This window comes from Pecten maximus, chromosome 16 (genome assembly GCF_902652985.1).
Source record: "Pecten maximus chromosome 16, xPecMax1.1, whole genome shotgun sequence".
NCBI lineage: Eukaryota > Metazoa > Mollusca > Bivalvia > Pectinida > Pectinidae > Pecten > Pecten maximus.
Window position 1 is genome coordinate 1,600,143 of NC_047030.1, and position 19,987 is coordinate 1,620,129.

At 37.9% G+C, this 19,987-nt stretch overlaps 1 protein-coding gene across 3 annotated transcripts in view; it reads left to right on the forward strand.

The window, feature by feature from the left end:
* LOC117345036 overlaps nt 1–19,987 on the forward strand; it is an 84,684-nt gene that overhangs the window by 14,498 nt on the left and 50,199 nt on the right. Inside the window, exons 1-2 of one of the 3 annotated variants that reach the window (XM_033907967.1) lie at nt 9,877–10,454; nt 17,805–19,050. The exons of 1 other annotated variant lie outside the window; for it this stretch is intronic. In XM_033907967.1, the coding sequence (XP_033763858.1) occupies nt 18,286–19,050 (765 nt within the window). In that variant the 5' untranslated portion in view covers nt 9,877–10,454; nt 17,805–18,285. Of the gene's footprint in view, nt 1–9,876; nt 10,455–17,372; nt 19,051–19,987 lie in introns of those variants that run through there. One more of the 3 variants, XM_033907968.1, reaches the window with a different exon arrangement.

Consider the following 19,987-nt stretch of genomic DNA (forward strand, 5'->3'; position numbering starts at 1 on the left):
CATGACCCTGACTGTTGGTGTCTCCTTAAAACACACGTCCTCACATGACCCAGACTGTTGGTGTCTCCTTAAAACACACGTCCTCACATGACCCAAACTGTTGGTGTCTCCTTAAAACACACGTCCTCACATGACCCTGACTGTTGGTGTCTCCTTAAAACACACGTCCTCACATGACCCAAACTGTTGGTGTCTCCTTAAAACACACGTCCTCACATGACCCTAACTGTTGGTGTCTCCTTAAAACACACGTCCTCACATGACCCAACTGTTGGTGTCTCCTTAAAACACACGTCCTCACATGACCCAAACTGTTGATGTCTCCTTAAAACACACGTCCTCACATGACCCTAACTGTTGGTGTCTCCTTAAAACACACGTCCTCACATGACCCAAACTGTTGGTGTCTCCTTAAAACACACGTCCTCACATGACCCAAACTGTTGGTGTCTCCTTAAAACACACGTCCTCACATGACCCTGACTGTTGGTGTCTCCTTAAAACACACGTCCTCACATGACCCTGACTGTTGGTGTCTCCTTAAAACACACGTCCTCACATGACCCTGACTGTTGGTGTCTCCTTAAAACACACGTCCTCACATGACCCAAACTGTTGGTGTCTCCTTAAAACACACGTCCTCACATGACCCAGACTGTTGCGAGGACGCTAAACCCTTAAAATACAAACAAACGTTGCACATATGGGCTAAAAACAAAACAAGGATGCTGTAATATTTCAGGTTAAAAGCAAAAAAAAAAAAAAAAAAAAATAATAATAATCTCATATTTGATTGCAAGAGATAGCAATTGTGGCATGAAAAGCAATCGTTTTGAAATCATTTTGTAATATTTACATTTACACTGCAGCCCCACTATATAACTCTACCAAGCTCACTTTAAGGTTACGAGTCCATAACTTCCAAATCTTTATTATGACGTCATAATTGTCACGTCGGCGATAACGAAAGATGACTGTTGAAAAGGCTGTTCCGTCTTTGACGATAATAATTTGTTCATTCATCATCGGAGCAAAATTCCTGGATATAGTCTTTAAAAATCGTTGTCAAATGTAAATATAAGCATTGAACTGCTTTCATCTGGAAGTTTTGGGCTGATGAATGCCAACTGGACAAAGGCAAATTCAAATATGCGATTGTTATTATTATTATTATTTTTTTTTTTTTTTGCTTTTAACCTGAAATATTACAGCATCCTTGTTTTGTTTATAGCCCATAAGCAAATAAGACAGTAGTGTATAAACTGGATTTGAATGTAATGTGCCGAAAGGAAATCAACGTATCGCACGGACACGACAAAGTTGCCAAGATGGTTCCTATATGTCACGTGTTCTGTCCGCTCAAACCTGTAACCCCACACGGACACGTGTCTACCTATATCCGTACCTGATATCCGCCTTCACATGTCATTAATTTTTAAAAATAATGAAAAAAAAAACAAGAACAAAAACGGAACAAAACCAGAAAAAAGCAACCTTGAAATGTAAACTACTGACAAGAGAAAGGAGCTCTGTACCGGATTTGTTGTTCCTGGCACTCACAAACGAGCTTAAGGAACGATAACTCTGGATGGATTATAGAGACATGGAGAGCAAATCCAAAGTTACTGTTCTCTTGTTATATACCTGGCTGATGTTTGGTTTCGCACTGGATACTGGTCAGTGAGAATCTCCACAGTAACTACTATCTGAAGGAATGACCCTGTCAGCGAGTTCTCTGTGCTCTCCCATGCTGACATTTTATCCAATATGAAGTACTGTTAAGCACGTCGCGGACTTTTCAACCTTTATCTGTGTGAGCTACCATTGGTCATTGACTTCACGAGCGACCAATTTACTATATTTTTATAACTCGCCATTGATATTGTGTCCATATAACTGACCGTTCCAATTCGTAGGTGAAAGTGAACTTTGGCCTATGTCACGTGTATGACCATTGACCTTTGTAAAAGTGACTTCCTGTTGACCCTTGTATACGTTAATTCCAGTCTTTGTGACCTTGACTCATGGCACCAAAGAAATCTCCGTCGTGTAATTGACAGAATCGTTCCTTTGTTATCATTTTATGTTTATACTACATATTAATTAAGATCTTTACATGAGTGGCCGTTGTCCCTTACAAACAACTTACAAATGATGCACTCCTTCACCTTCCTTTAGTGGGTGACCTTGTCCGCGCGAGAAATAATTGACTTCGATACACGTGGCAGATTCTGCAGTTGATCCTGTATCAGCACATCCATTATCCAACAATCTCCATTATATAATGCCTCCAGGTTGTCATGTGCCAAAATTGTACTTTTCCATCAACATCAGAACTGCGCGGTTAACTGGAAACTCCAAATGGGATTACAAGTCTGGCCGGAACTTCAGACACTTGATAAGGATGTAATCAACAGGAACGGTGTCATACCAAAATAACTACCCCGGTCTAGACTGACGAGTGTTAGATATAAACTACCAATTTCTGTGTCAGTAATCCACTCCAGGTTGGCTTTAAATCAAAGAGTTTGTCACGATGACGCGCTTTCTCCGAAAATAGCGTAAAAGGATTTGATTGGTTAACAGAATTGTACCGACTGACTTATCGTCTAAGTTTAACTCCACGACCAGTAATATAACAGAAATGGTCTAAGATCCAGCGACGCTTTGATATTTTAGGTGTGGTATATTTTTATATTATGTCAAAAATATTGTTTATTGTAATTAATTTACATAATTAATACTGAATCTATTACCTGGTACTGAATACTATATTAATATACTGAATCTATTACTGAACTCATATCTACATATAATGAATCTAAAACTGAATTCAAATCTACATATACTGAATTTATTACTAAATTAATATTTACATGTACTGAATCTATTAATGAATTGATATCTACATATCCTGAATATATTACTGAATTTTTATCTTAATATACTGAATCTATTATTGAATTCATATCTACATAAACTGAATCTTTTACTGAATTCATATCTACATAAACTAAATCTATTACTAATGCATATATACATTTACTAAATCAATTACTGTATCCATACCTAAAGGCGCTAATTATTGTGTTTGTGTCTTTTGTATAATCATTAGGTGGTATGTTCTGCTGGCGGAGTTCTAGACCCTGTGTTTTGCTTTCACATTATACAATACACAACAAAGTGAAGATTATACTGCACGCTGCTGCTCAGAAACATCGGTTTGTATTATATGTATAACATTTCATTCGCTCTAACAAAGCAACCATTTGACATTAACCTTGAAAAATAAAACATCTTTCACTTTACATGTTCTTTTAAAAACATTGTTTATTTTTTGGTTTCTACAAAATAAAACAAAACAAGAATCATATCAAAAACATAAGTATATTTATTTTTAAGAAGACTGACAATTAGACGTGTTTATGAAAGTAAGTATGTCATTTAAACGTCCCACATTGTATATAGACAAGGGAGATAACTCTTACACGACATTATTTTCGACCTGGTAGACGAAATTCGGCAGTCCGGAAAACTCGTAATCCGGACGGTTTGGGCTGGGAACGAATGTGTTCGGATTATCGAGGGTCCACTGTACATAATGTACTTATATATATATTTGTTTGCTTGTCTAGTTCTGATTGATCGGAATATATAGCAATTAAATTACTATCGTAATTAAAAATGTACTGATAAAGATGGAAAGAAAATCATCATAATACTAAACACTACCAAAACTATTATTATACTAAACACTACTAAAACCATTATAATACTAAACACTACTAAAACCATTATTATACTAAACACTACTAAAGCTATTATTATACTTAACTATACTAAAACCATTATTATACTAAACATTACCAAAACTATAATTATAATAAAAACTACTAAAACCATTATTATACTAAACACTACTAAAACTATTATTATACTAAACACTACTAAACTATTATTATACTAAACACTACTAAAACCATTATTATACTAAACACTACTAAAACCGTTATTATACTAAACATTACTAAAACTATTATAATACTAAACACTACTAAAACTAATATTATAATAAACACTGCTAAAGCTATTATTATACTAAACACTAGTAAAACTATTATTATACTAAACACTACTAAACTAATATTATAATAAACACTACTAAACTAATATTATACTAAACACTAGTAAAACTATTATTATACTAAACACTAGTAAAGCTATTATTATACTAAACACTAGTAAAACTATTATTATACTAAACACTACTAAAATTATTATTATACTAAACACCACTAAAACCATTATTATACTAAACATTACTAAAACTAATGTTATACTAAACACTACTAAAACCATTATTATAAGCTATTATAAGCTATACTAAAACTAATAGTGTACTTAGTATACTAAAACTAGTATTATACTAAACGCTACTAAACATATTCTCATGCTAAACTACATGCTAAAACTATTCAGATTTGATATAAACATATACATATTGTGCGTGTACTTTTACAAACATTTCAGAACCTACACGCCTCGTTTTGATCCATTGTTATCTACATTGTGTACCTCCACTGCAAAGCACTACTGAAGAGACTCATTATAAAACATCAACTCCACACATACAATTTTAATTAAATTTTTTACAATAAAATTAAAGAGATGGATCTTCGTCACTGCACAATCCTTGGTGAAATCTTGAAAAAAATTCAATTTCCTGGAAGAATGGACGGTAATTAACTATAATAAAATGAACAGACAACTATTTTTCTCAAAAACTTTGACGGGCTTCAAAATGATACGAAACAGTCGTAGTACGTCTTTGGATTTAATTAATTCAAGATTTATACGAAACTACGGATTTGATCGGGAACAGACCGGAAGTGATGATAAAACGTACGACAGCTGGATCTCGTTGTCGGCGGTTTTAATCTCAATAACCAATAAAACATCCATTTATATGGCTGGCGATTATTTAACGAAAACAAAGAAAGTCAAGACAACCACTTGGCTACAATATTTTACATTAGAAAATATAAAGTAGGTAGGAAAATATGGCTTATTGGTTCTTAATGACATTAAAATATGTTTATAAAACACAGGGAATCTTATTTTTACAAAATGTATGCTAGATTACGTTTTGCTTGTATTGCTTGGTATTAGGGTTATTTCACGCTCTTTATAGTAGCTGGTGGCTACCTCACTTAACAACATACGGGAGGTCCGTCGCATGCTAACCTGAGCAATGTGTCGGTTCCGCATTAATTTTCATAGTTATCTTCTCTTTCCGTGAACCTCGGTCACTTCCGGATATCATATGCTGGTAAAACCACAACAGCACAGGGCAATCTGTGATTCACCATCCAAAGAAACACAGACCTCCCCGGGTAGGGATCGGACCACGCACCTCGGATCTTTACAAGATGTGGCATTAAACCGACCCTCTACCAGCTGAGTCACCATGGCCCGAGTTTCCATTAATTACTGTATAATAGAACCTTTTTAGCTGTTATCTGTACATAAAGTTTTGTTCCATTGCACGTTCGTCCCTCTGAGTTCTGTACCCTGGACGAGACAGACTGCTTCTGCTTTTCAGAAGTGGAATGCCTGGTTCACCGGTTGTCAGTATAATGTGACCGGGTGGGGTGTCCTGCTGGGTGTCATCCGCAGTATGCTTCACTGAGGACGTCAAACATGTCAAACAATCTATATGCAATTTTATGATTTATTTTGAATTGGGTCGTTTTCCTCTTGTGCATATTAGGAAATATCGTACGATAAAATATTGGTTCAAAGTCATAAATTCTAATAACCGTAGTTTGAAAACTGCACATGATGTTTTATTGATATTATCTAAATCCAGCAATGTTTTACCACCACGGTTCAATGTGTTAACAGCCTTGGTGTTGGCGAGGTCTGGGTAAACCATTGAACGGTCACTAGTTCACATAGTTTACCACAGATTCAGCAAAGAATAAATGACACAGCACGTCAAAGAGTTATTTCTTGTACTGGAAACTATATATTATTGGAAAAATGATCTGTAATTAAACTAGCCCGGCTTGTCTGTACTTCACATGTAAAAGAGTTCAATCTGTTAAGCACGTTTGTTTATGATGCAAATGTTTTAAGAGAATCATTAGTTTAATGATGTTGGGCATTCTCCATTAATTACATTGTCCCGTACACCACATGTATCATGTATTTGTATGCAAATGAGCTTTAAAGTTTAATGCAATAAAAATATTACACAGTGAGTATCAGTCGCGCACTTTCACGGGCACAAACACGAACATACTGTAGACTCCAAAACACATGACACTCACCACACACATGACACTCACCACACACATGACACTCACCACACACATCTATTTCACACAGATGGGAGGCCGTCCTTAATTGGCCATAGCTGATAAGGTGTCATACAAACCAAAAAAATGTAAGAATATCAAAATTATAAATAAAATTTATGTTTTAAGTTTCAAACCAGGGGGAGATAAGCCAGTATTAGAATTTAGTTGAGCAATTCTTTACAAAAAACTAAGCTGCTGGTGGCCAGTCAAGTTAAAGTCGCGAAATACTAAATGCTGTTTAGATACTTGTGGTATGTAAGATTTGATATATTAAATAATATTCTGCTGGTATTCACGAAAAAGTTTCCTCGCCAACAATTACTCGCGAAAACAAATCTCTGGTGAGTAGAGATTAAAATCCCATTAATCATTGGTTTCTTTTTGATTGATGGATTGTAAGAATGTACCATTCTACACTCCGAGCCCGCTGACAACAGCATGGCCGCTATCGATACTCTAACTCCTGGAGTCAGGTCCGTAACACGCACGGCTTTTTGTATTTTGCAAGGTTTCATTTGACATTGACAAGGTCATTTGCCTGGATTATCTCTTTTTATTTGTTTGCACACAAAGGGCGTGCGCGATTTATTTTATTATGTGTTTCAATAGAATAAAATATTCATAGTGCTTTCCGTAATCTGATAGTCGTAACTAGAACTCGTGATTTAAGGATGATCGACCCGGCAGCGACTGATATCCCAACCGAACATAGAGCCGTGGTTGAAATTTAGCGGTTAGAGCCTGTCAAATTGACCCGGTAACTTTTTACACGGGTCACATTTTTACGTTACACCTGCTTGCTAAAGGTAGACCAGTATTTCTGAATTATACAAGAACAAACATCCTGAATTAATTCTGCTATGTTATCGCGCTCGGTTCTTAAGCTTGGTATAATAATTTAGCTCTCTGTTCTCTCATAAACCCATTTTCGTCATCAAATTTCACCAACATAATTTAAATCTCTACTTAAAACCAGCGGACCACAAAACGCAGTCATAATGTACAAAAACAAATACCCGGTCTCCGTATATATTTTACATTATGACCCCTATAGTCTTTAAGTTAAGACAGGTTTAATGAACATAGATTACAATATACAGTATTACAGTACCTTACTCAATAGACAATGCTGGGATTTAAACATCTTCGAAAAGCATTCCGGTAGAACAATAGTCTTTGTAAAGTTTGTATCTGACCTATCGAAGTATTCTAAACATTTGATGTACATATATATTAATACCTTGTCAAATAATTATATTTACAAATCAGTTGTTTCCTTACGATAGTTGTCCAGGCTGACCTTTGACGTCACGCTACAGATCGTGGGTCAAACCAGTCGTATCTGTCCGAAATATAAACAAATGCTTGTTTGGGGCATACGGTCGATTTATACATGTGTGCATATGAATCTCTGTTCGCTGTAGCACACAGGAGGGGGAAGCTTATCTATTTTAGCCTAGTTATTTTGCTGCACCATTTTCCGGGTTTAATGATTGCATGTTCGGTTTAGAATTCCGGTAGCTACGTCCGGTGTGGTCAGACATTATGTGTTTTACTGTGTTGTTGCCACTTCCGGTGTTTCGATTGATTCTAGAATGCTTTATTTGTAGTTCGTCAAGTATAATGTGCTATCCATTTAGAAATATCGATTCGTGTTTTGATGTTTCATTAAAATCTTAAAAGAAAATGACAAAATCTACCAACGACAAAGTGGGATGGGGATGGGGGTAGGGGGATGGGGGTAGGCACCCCCCCCCCCCCCCCCCCCCCCCCCCCCCCCCTTTCAAATTCCTGGACCGCGCCTGGTAGGGGTAAGGGATCTAGTTAATCTTTGTGTAATATAACGACATATTCTTTGGCAAGCTATTTCACGTCAAATCTGAAGTAGTTTTTAAAGTCCAGTCCAAAACACCCATTGGACGACCGACTGGATTGGATAGAGGCGGATTTCAGTAGTTAGAAATTGTACGTGTTGCATATTTATCAGTATTTGTGGTGTATTCCAATGCGATTTCGTCTGTTGCCGGCGGGATTGGATGTAATAAAAGGATTTTGTCTGTCAATATGAATAGTGACAATTTAATTACTCCAATGCCTTCGAAAAAAATAACAAACGTGACTCCATGTAATCCACTTAAACAGCGTAACGGCTTTTTTCAAACGTTTAAACTTAATTACAATCGCAGCGTTCATCTCCTGTCTAGATTTATTCAGACTACAATATTATTTTTTTTTTACGAAACTTCGTCCTCGTTGTAGTGTGTCTGAGAAGACAAAGCCAAATATCCCTGGCAGCGCTTCAGCACTCGCTTTTGACAAAAAAAAATGTGCGAAGAAATGTCACCATTTCTTTTGTTTTTGTGCTCTCCTATCTGTCTAAGTACTGGTCATTTCTCTCCGCCGTGTTGGACTCCTTCAACAAAACAAAGGGGAATGACTCTTATGATTTAGGCCTCATTGGAGTGTTACACAAGTCGTTTAGGATATATTAACAAAGAATGTATTAATCTATTTCTTATCTCCCCACAACAAAGGGTAATGTCACCGGGAGTTTGAACTGGCACCGTCGAGAATTCGTGTTTACTTTGAGAGTCACGTAAAATGTATATACACTTTCCTCGCGTTTCGTAGTATTTATTCGTTCGAGTAACCAAATTATGAGCGACAAAATCTGAATAACACAAACTCCACCACCTTTCCCAGAGTAACGAGTACATTGATTCAAACTTTACATTTCTATCGAGATGGGATTTTCCCTCGATAATCTAGGGGTAGTGTTCTCTGTCGCTCCCTGCACACTTTGAAAGTGACCATAACCGTCGAGAATGGGACTGTTCAAGTCCTAAAACAGGCGGGAGAGATCACAGACACGACCGGCTGTTGGAAATATTACAATTCCGAAATTAATTCCGAAAGTTTTACAACTTATAGAATCATAGTACACTATATATAAACATACCACAATACTAAAGGATAAAGACACATACTCTTACTTATTCCGTAACACGCGCTACTAAATCAGTCTTGATACGTCAACTTACGGAATAATAGCACCCACACGTATTATATATATTACTTAATTTAATGTATAAAGTGTTATTAATATCTAATTAATTAAATTAATTCTATATATATAATGCTACATTGTTGTGTGTTCTCCCGAAAACACACACACAAACCATCCAACCAACAAACAAACGTTAAATTTTGTTTCCACTACTTATCCACACCTTATATCGTGTAAATCAATGGGAATGCTGGAAATATCGATGGACAGTCGCCCGTAATTGTTCGAATGTTAGATTTACCCAAAACAGCAATTATACACAGTGTATTAATGTAATGACGAGCGTTTTATCACTTCATACAACCCCTGAAGTATATACCCACGTGGATTGCTGTGTTGCGCATGTGTGAATGTTGCAAACATACCGTTCGATATCGATCGATCGGCTCGTCAGCATCACGTAGCATTAACGGAATATCCTTATAATGGGAGAGTGCCGAACGGACAGCAACACAAGTACATGGTCTCTGACACACGCCAGCACGACCACGCCTGGCCCATTGACAGAAGTGTGCTCGTCAACAATTGGTCTTGGACAATTATGAAAGAGACAGGCATGGGGTGTCTTTGTTTGGGAGTTACCGGCGTACCTCGGTTGTCGTTACTGATGGTCCTTATACGTGAACAGGATGCCTCGTGTGTATGTACCCGTCACAGGTGACTTGCTCGAGCATTGTTAGCACGGAAAAGCTATAAATAGAATTTTAAATGTTCGTATTCGATAAAAATAATACTAATTGTACATGTAGCTGTGATGAATTTACCCTCTAGTGATTCGTGAGTTAATTGAAGTGTACCAGTGCATGCTGGTTTTTTCAGTCCGTGCTTATGAAGCTTTAAACGTGTGTGTCAGTTTACGTTTACCTGCAAAACACCTGGTTATGACAAAGTGAACATGAACTACACTAGCAGATTGGGGATAAAGCCGACTCTTGATATTGTACAGCTGCATCGATATCTTTAATTACCTGGATATAAGTATCAGGTAAATCCCCTCACCTGGATCTACGTTATGGAAATAGCAGGTAAATGTTTATCTATAAAAGCATTTAAATATACATATTGATATGTTTGTAATGAATCTTAAAACAGGATGTTCCTCTCCTGGAACGGACACGTAGAGAGGACAAAGAGGGAGGCTTGTATCAGTACGTAATGTACATCATACACACCTGGCCAATTAACCTATATATAGAACAGGTAAGTCAATTACATGGTCAGTATAGGTTAAATACAGGTTGGAATACAGATGTGTCAGGAATACATCCAATAAATGTCTCCGACGTTTGTTAAACGTATGTGTCATAACGTATGAACACGTATAGTTATTTTTAACGCGTCTATTACAGGTGTCAAAATGTATTACACGTATATAACACATGTGTATTACACGTATATAACACATGTGTATTACACGTGTGAACAGGTATATAACAAGACACGTGTGTACAGGTATATAACAGGTGTCTATTAAACGTATTTGCAGGTATATAACAGGTGTGTATAAACGTATGTACAAATGTACAGGTATATAACAGGTGTGTATAACACGTACGTACATGTATATAACACGTGTGTATTACACGTCTGTAAAGGTATATAACAGGTGTGTATTACACGTCTGTACAGGTATATAACAGGTGTGTATTACACGTCTGTACAGGTATATAACAGGTGTGTATTACACGTCTGTACAGGTATATAACAGGTGTGTATTACACGTCTGTACAGGTATATAACAGGTGTGTATTACACGTCTGTACAGGTATATAACAGGTGTGTATTACACGTATGTACAGGTATATAACAGGTGTGTATTACACGTCTGTACAGGTATATAACAGGTGTGTATTACACGTGTGTACAGGTATATAACAGGTGTGTATTACACGTGTGTACAGGTATATAACAGGTGTGTATTACACGTGTGTACAGGTATATAACAGGTGTGTATTACACGTGTGTACAGGTATATAACAGGTGTGTATTACACGTCTGTACAGGTATATAACAGGTGTGTATTACACGTATGTACAGGTATATAACAGGTGTGTATTACACGTGTGTACAGGTATATAACAGGTGTGTATTACACGTATGTACAGGTATATAACAGGTGTGTATTACACGTGTGTACAGGTATATAACAGGTGTGTATTACACGTGTGTACAGGTATATAACAGGTGTGTATTACACGTGTGTACAGGTATATAACAGGTGTGTATTACACGTCTGTACAGGTACATAACAGGTGTGTATTACACGTCTGTACAGGTATATAACACGTGTGTATTACACGTGTGTACAGGTATATAACAGGTGTGTATTACACGTGTGTACAGGTATATAACAGGTGTGTATTACACGTGTGTACAGGTATATAACAGGTGTGTATTACACGTCTGTACAGGTATATAACAGGTGTGTATTACACGTGTGTACAGGTGTATAACAGGTGTGTATTACACGTATGTACAGGTATATAACAGGTGTATATTACACGTCTGTACAGGTATATAACAGGTGTATATTACACGTATGTACAGGTATATAACAGGTGTGTATTACACGTGTGTACAGGTATATAACAGGTGTGCAATACACGTCTGTAAAGGTATATAACAGGTGTGTATTACACGTCTGTACAGGTATATAACAGGTGTGTATTACACGTCTGTACAGGTATATAACAGGTGTGTATTACACGTCTGTACAGGTATATAACAGGTGTGCATAACACGTCTGTACAGGTATATAACAGGTGTGTATTACACGTACGTACAGGTATATAACAGGTGTGTATTACGCGTGTGTACAGGTATATAACATGTGTATTACACGTGTGTACAGGTATATAACAGGTGTGTATAACACGTCTGTACAGGTATATGACAGGTGTGTATTACACGTCTACAGGTATATAACAGGTGTGTATTACACGTGTGTACAGGTATATAACAGGTGTGTTTTACACGTGTGTACAGGTATATAACAGGTGTGTATTACACGTGTGTACAGGTATATAACAGGTGTGTATAACACGTCTGTACAGGTATATAACAGGTGTGTATAACACGTCTGTACAGGTATATAACCAGACCTGCCAACTACTACTATTTTATAGTAATCTTTACTATTTTGTGGTGGTCGTTACTCTTTTTTCTCTCTCGAAATAGTAGCAAATTACTCTTTTTGATGCAATAGATTTGGCAAGAATTGTTAAGAATTACTCTTTTTTGCTCAAAAATGGGCCAAATTACTATTTTTGAATTTGAAAGGTTGGCAGGTCTGTATAACAGGTGTGTATAACACGTCTGTACAGGTATATGACAGGTGTGTATAACACGTCTGTACAGGTATATAACAGGTGTGTATTACACGTCTGTACAGGTATATAACAGGTGTGTATAACACGTCTGTACAGGTATATAACAGGTGTGTATTACACGTCTGTACAGGTATATAACAGGTGTGTATAACACGTCTGTACAGGTATATGACAGGTGTGTATTACACGTCCGTACATGTATATAACAGGTGTGTATTACACGTCTGTATAGGTATATAACAGGTGTTAATTATGCATAATAATATGTAAATGAGAGTACATGTTAATATCACTTCAGTTTTGTTATTGTCCGTTTATGTAAGTATGCTTTAATGTATACACGTTAGTCGCCTCGTCGTGTCTATCGGCGAAAATTGAAATATGATTTCCATATCTCTGTACTTATGTACCATCACGTCCAATCCGATTAGTCCCTACACCATGGCGACATCACTTTAATGATTAGCAAGTTGACACGTGTAGTCGACTAAATAACGTATAGCCAGGTACAATGTATGTGTGATGTCACTCTTCACAACTCAACTGTTTCCGTAACTACATGTACATTACGGAGGATGCCGGAGTTTACCCGATTGTATGTCCAATCAACAACAAAGGTAATTTAAGGACGGCCTCCCCGGGGTGCGTGATGCATATGGTGAATGTGTGTTTTTTGGGAGGCTGCGGTATGTTTGTGCTTGTCTCCTTGTGATAGCGCCAAACTCATGTCTTTATAATGCCACATCACTGAAGCATACTGCTGAAGACAACCAGCAGGATACCCCACCCGATCACATCGCCTTGTCTTGTCTTTAGTGTCTTTCTCTCCTTTCCATTCAGGGCTGTCCTGATGAATCCCTGGAGAATCAGTAGTTTGCTTAAAAGCCATGCTTGTAGATCATTATTCCCATATTTGGAGAATGGAGTACGATCACAAACAAGTCCGTCACCCATGCACCTAAAATATCCACAGCTATATACACAGCCTAATAAAACTGACAACGGGCGAACTCAGAAAAATGCTGATGAGGACAGATAAATACGAGAGAAAGATAGAGATAAATTCGTGAGAAAGATAGAGACAGATAAATAGTAGATAAAGATGGAGACAGATAAATACGAGAGAAACATGGGGACAGATAAATACGAGAGAAACATGGGGACAGATAAATACGAGAGAAACATGGGGACAGATAAATAGTAGATAAAGGTGGAGAAAGATAAATAGTAGATAAAGATGGAGAAAGATAAATAGTAGATAAAGATGGAGAAAGATAAATAGAAGATAAAGATGGAGAAAGATAAATAGTAGATAAAGATGGGGACAGATAAATAGTAGATAAAGATGGAGAAAGATAAATAGAAGATAAAGATGGAGACAGATAAATAGAAGATAAAGATGGAGAAAGATAAATAGAAGATAAAGATGGAGAAAGATAAATAGTAGATAAAGATGGAGAAAGGTAAATAGTAGATAAAGATGGAGAAAGATAAATAGAAGATAAAGATGGAGAAAGATAAATAGTAGATAAAGATGGAGAAAGATAAATACGAGAGAAACATGGGGACAGATAAATAGTAGATTAAGATGGGGACAGATAAATACAACTGTAGTAGATAAAGACGGAGACAGGTAGATAGTAGATTGAGATGGGAAAAGATAGATAGGAAAGAGAATGAAGACAGAAAATACAGATCTCAGTGACATCCGGTTTAGACCACAGGCGCTTGCATAGAAAATATGACTTTCAATTTTTTTTGATATGACAGTGGTATGTGTAATCTGTCAGCTTAACAGATTACACATACCACTGTCAAAACAAAATAATGAAAATAACATTTTCTATGCAAGCGCCTGTGGTTTAGAAAAGTTATACTGTACGAGAAAGATTGAACAGATCGATGGAAAGGAGTAGTTTGTTCAGATAAAAAGAAGGGAAATGTGGGGACATAGAGAAAGATAGAAAGATGGAGGCAATTAATAAGGAAGAAGGACGAAAACAGATTAATAGAATAGGAAAAGGGGGACATATATTAAAGGAAGGAAGAAAGGAACACAAAATGGAGGTAAAGTCGGGGACAGGTCAAAGGAAAGAAACATGCGAACTAGGCTGAGTTATTTGAGCGACACCAAGTAAAGCCCCCGTCACACTCGGACGAGACCATGGAGACAGCACTGTGTTCTGAATATGTCGAGAAACATGGCCGTGGTCAGAATGGACGATTATTCAGGTTTCACGTCCATTCCAGGTTCTAACTGCCTCCGACACGTTTCCACTAATTTCATACCACGCGCATGATCACGTGTGCGCCACACCCAATGCGGTCTTACCAAGTTCTTACTACGTCACAAAAGATCTTTCTACCCGTGTACCACTCACCCATCAAGTTCTCACTACATTCGTCCACTTACAAATAATTACTGCTTGACATGCTGTTTTTTCTGTCATCAGCCGATCATAGTGGCCAAATTTCAGACTTAATTGGACAGAAAGCCAGTGGCAAACTTACCAAAGCCCAGGTTGTCTTCTATTCCTTCTTCTCAGCATCAAGACTGCAGCTCGGTTGTACATTGTGTATCGCGTAGAACCTGTTGTCATTGATTCGATTCTGATTTGTCATCTACTATGGTGGCCGGAACGAAAGCGATACAGGAATTTGACGTCCATGAAGACCATACCACGTCCTCCACGTCTATAAAGACCAGACCTCGTCCTCCACGTCTATAAAGGCAATACCATGTCATCCTTGTCTATAAAGACCATACCACGTCCTCCACGTCTATAAAGACCAGACCTCGTCCTCCACGTCTATAAAGGCAATACCATGTCATCCTTGTCTATAAAGACCATACCACGTCCTCCACGTCTATAAAGACCAGACCTCGTCCTCCACGTCTATAAAGGCAATACCATGTCATCCTTGTCTATACAGACCATACCACGTCCTCCACGTCTATAAAGACCAGATCACGTCCTCCGCGTCTATACAGACCATACCACGTCCTCCACGTCTATAAAGACCAGACCACGTCCTCCACGTCCTCCGCGTCTATACAGACCTGTATACTGTATATATATTACAGGACGTGCCGTATACTGTATATATATTACAGGACGTGCCGTATACTGTATATATATTACAGGACGTGCCGTATACTGTATATATATTACAGGACGTGCCGTATACTGTATATATATTACAGGACGTGACGTATACTGTATATATATTACAGGACGTGCCGTATACTATATATATTACAGGACGTACCGTATACTATATATATATTACAGGACGTGCCGTATACTGTATATATATTACAGGACGTGCCGTATACTGTATATATATTACAGGACGTGCCGTATACTGTATATATATTACAGGACGTGCCGTATACTGTATATATATTACAGGACGTTCTGTATACTGTATATATATTACAGGACGTGCCGTATACTGTATATATATATTACAGGACGTGCCGTGTACTGTATATATATTACAGGACGTGCCGTATACTGTATATATATTACAGGACGTGCCGTATACTATATATATTACAGGACGTACCGTGTACTGTATATATATTACAGGACGTTCCGTATACTATATATATTACAGGACGTGCCGTATACTGTATATATATTACAGGACGTACCGTATACTGTATATATATTACAGGACGTACCGTATACTGTATATATATTACAGGACGTACCGTATACTGTATATATATTACAGGACGTGCCGTATACTGTATATATATTACAGGACGTACCGTATACTGTATATATATTACAGGACGTACCGTATACTGTATATATATTACAGGACGTACCGTATACTGTATATATATTACAGGACGTACCGTATACTGTATATATATTACAGGACGTGCCGTACAGGGAATGTGGCCGGGTGTGACGGGGGTTTGAGTGTAACCCTGGTAAATACTAGCCGCAATATACCGCTCGGCTAGAGAGTTCTTCTCTTTAGCTCGATCGGTTGAGCGTAAGACTAGTAAGCCAGAGGTCCCGGGTTCGATCCCCAGCGGAGGCAGTGATTTAAATTTAATTAATCATGTGCTCTGTTACATGAGTGATGAGCTAAATATCGTATTGTAAAGATGAGTTATCCGATTGATTATAACGGGTACATCAGGATACACAATTAATGAGAGTGACCACACACGAATCTGACATACATCCCGGTACTAGTATTGTACCTAATGTCCCATACCAATTATCCGTGCTCCAACGACTTATTGTACGGCTCAAATAGTCTTATTGATGCTATCGACAACCAGAAATTATCTCCAAGGCCGAAGTTTGTTGATATTACAGGTAGGTTAAAATCAGGAATAATATACATACTAGATATATTTAGAATTTAACCAACAATAAACAAGCCATTGTGTTTATATACAATTGACACGTACACTGCTGGCTTTGAAGGGAGATTGTCTTTGTGATTCAAAGTCTTTTAAACGTGATTGTGGATAAACACAAGCCACGTGTCTGTATAAGCTGACCTTTGACCTCTATATATGGGGCTGATCGATTTCCGTTGATTAGATTTACTTATAGCACATTGATGTTACCTATGAGAGGAACTTTTGTTAGACTTTTATATCCCTCACTGCCGCGTATGTGGAAACTTGAATTAATAATTGATCGCTAACAATCGCGGACGGACCACGTGCTTGACAGATGTTATCATACTCATCCTTTAGTTATTAAGGTTACCTGAGTCTTAGGCACGAGCTCACGTGGAGTAAGGGTACAAATAGATCGTTATAAATAGTGAATGTACCGTTCGTTATCTTGGTCTCAACACTCGTGTCAAAGTTTCTGGATTATTGTTTTTACCTTTAGTACCGGAAGGGATTGGATAAACTCGATTTTCTTCAAAACATACATGGCGTTAATGTTATCAAATTCAAATCGTCGATTGAAACGCGGCAGTGTATTAATTATCGGTTAATGTATTACTCCAGTTAATTTCTTTCATTTTAATATTACATTCAATATTGAATTTTCCTTTCAGGACTAAACAACAGGACCTCGGTATCATCTCGGTAGCAATGTTTGACAAGGCACCATGTTTCCAACTTGTCCCGTTAAAAAGACGTACAGATGGAGGGCTTCATCTGTGTTGAGTGGTGACATAGACGTGAAGCTATATATTGGAATTTGTCTCGGAATTAAGGGTGTCCAGGAAGTGAGGTCCGTCGGATCATGAGAAATACGGGAGTCATCAAAGGGAGTACAAATATATGTACACACGACGTAGTGATTTCTGTAAGATCGTAGTGATACATAAAATCTATTTGATAGTTGTCTATCCGGCCGTCTTCACCGGAAGTTCGGGGTGATGTTTTATTCATACGGGAGTATTAATCAAGAGTACCATTACTGCCCTTCCGCGCACGACAAAAAATGGCGCCTTCGTGTGACAAGTTAAAGTAGTATGAGAGGAGAGTAAATGTCAGAGGGGGAATCGTGTTTGTGGCGAGTATGTCACAACGATGTCTGAATTTGTGACCAACGTTCTGTGGCTGGTGTTATCTCCCCTTGCTGGAATCACTGGTGTTATAACTGCCATCGTCATTTCTCACTACACACCGTTTCATCACGGATCGGATATTCTATTTTTCTCATACGTCATCACAATGTCTATTAACGGCCTTCTCCTACCGGCTATTCCAGCCCTTGTACAGATTACCGGAAACACGTGGCCGGATGGTCTGTGTCAGTTCTATGTTTGGGCATTTATCTGCTTCAGGGTGCTACAGGTGCTTACCATGTTGTCTCTATCCGTCTTGTGGTCGGCAATTATGAAATATTCGACAAAAGGAAAAAGAATAAGATTTACGACTATTGTAAAGGGCGCCGTCCCTACAGTATGGGCCATATCGGCTGTGTTGGGGCTTCTACCAATAATAGGGGCCGTCCCACAGACGTTTCATTCGGAAGGAAAGTGTTATTTCCTCAGCAGTGACCTCGGACAGGGGATGGGGGTTGTGATGGGAGTGCTAGTGTTTAGTTGTGTTGTGTTTTCAGTAATTTGTGTGTGTGACGCGACAATTTTGTTGAAGTACGTCAGACGTGTTGCCCTTGTGAAATACGGAGCTGGGCGGTTTTATCTTCCCCAGAAAAGATCCAGTGTTCCGGGAGCGGGTACATACACAATACACGAACGGTATCATCAGCTGACATTTGCCTGGGACGTATGTCGATTGGTCCTTGCCTGGGTCCTCAGCAGTGGATTGGTCAGCCATATCCCTTACGCCGTAAGTATAGATCTCACCTTTATTCTGCACTCATTGACCCCGACACCATATTGGTTCTTTGTCTATACGGGCCAACTAACTAATGATAAATGTGTGTAAAATTTTAGATATACGAGCATGCGTACATACGAAGTTCGGTACCGGGGTATTATATTCGTGCAGAACTAGATAATTATTCCGGCCTATTTGAGAGACATACCCAAGAGCGGTCAGGGTTTCTCCAAATGCTCTAGATGACATGCAACGAACCTTCCGTATATGTTGTCCAGTGAGGTAGTCACCAACTACTACCACATCTAGCCAAATTTGTTCTGGGAGCGATAAACCCAGCAAACAAACAAAAATAGACCCTTGGCTAGTCCATACAACAATCTGTCAAAATGTTTTCTAGTATTGAATGTTTATTTCCACCGACATGTGCATTACTTCGGTACATCCTTGTGTTCTGTTATGAAAAAACGTGGTACGTCACGTGTTAATCCATTAATATTTCATAACTCCTATACACATATCAAAGATCTATTTTTGTTGCGGATAATCACGATTTGTGTTTTCGGATACATCCATGCTAATCCAGTTATCGAGTTTCATATGTATTGAATAGGCAATACCAACAATTCCGTTGAATCAAATTACAGAAATTGAAATATACAGCTTGAGTATATTTTGCTATACACTACTTATCCTACAATACCATGTATCTAGTCATGCGTGACGGTATAATCAGTTCTAACTAATGAACTGACCAGAATACAATAACGCCCCCCCCCCCCCCCCCCCCCCCACACACTTCCGGTACTCTAACCAGGTCTAAAACCTAGCTATGGTTTTCCATATAATTTTGTTCTTTTGTTCAATTTTACTTTTGATCTTTTAAAAATCATTGACGTGGATTAAATGTAAAAGTGGCTAAATGATATGTTTTTAAGTATAATGA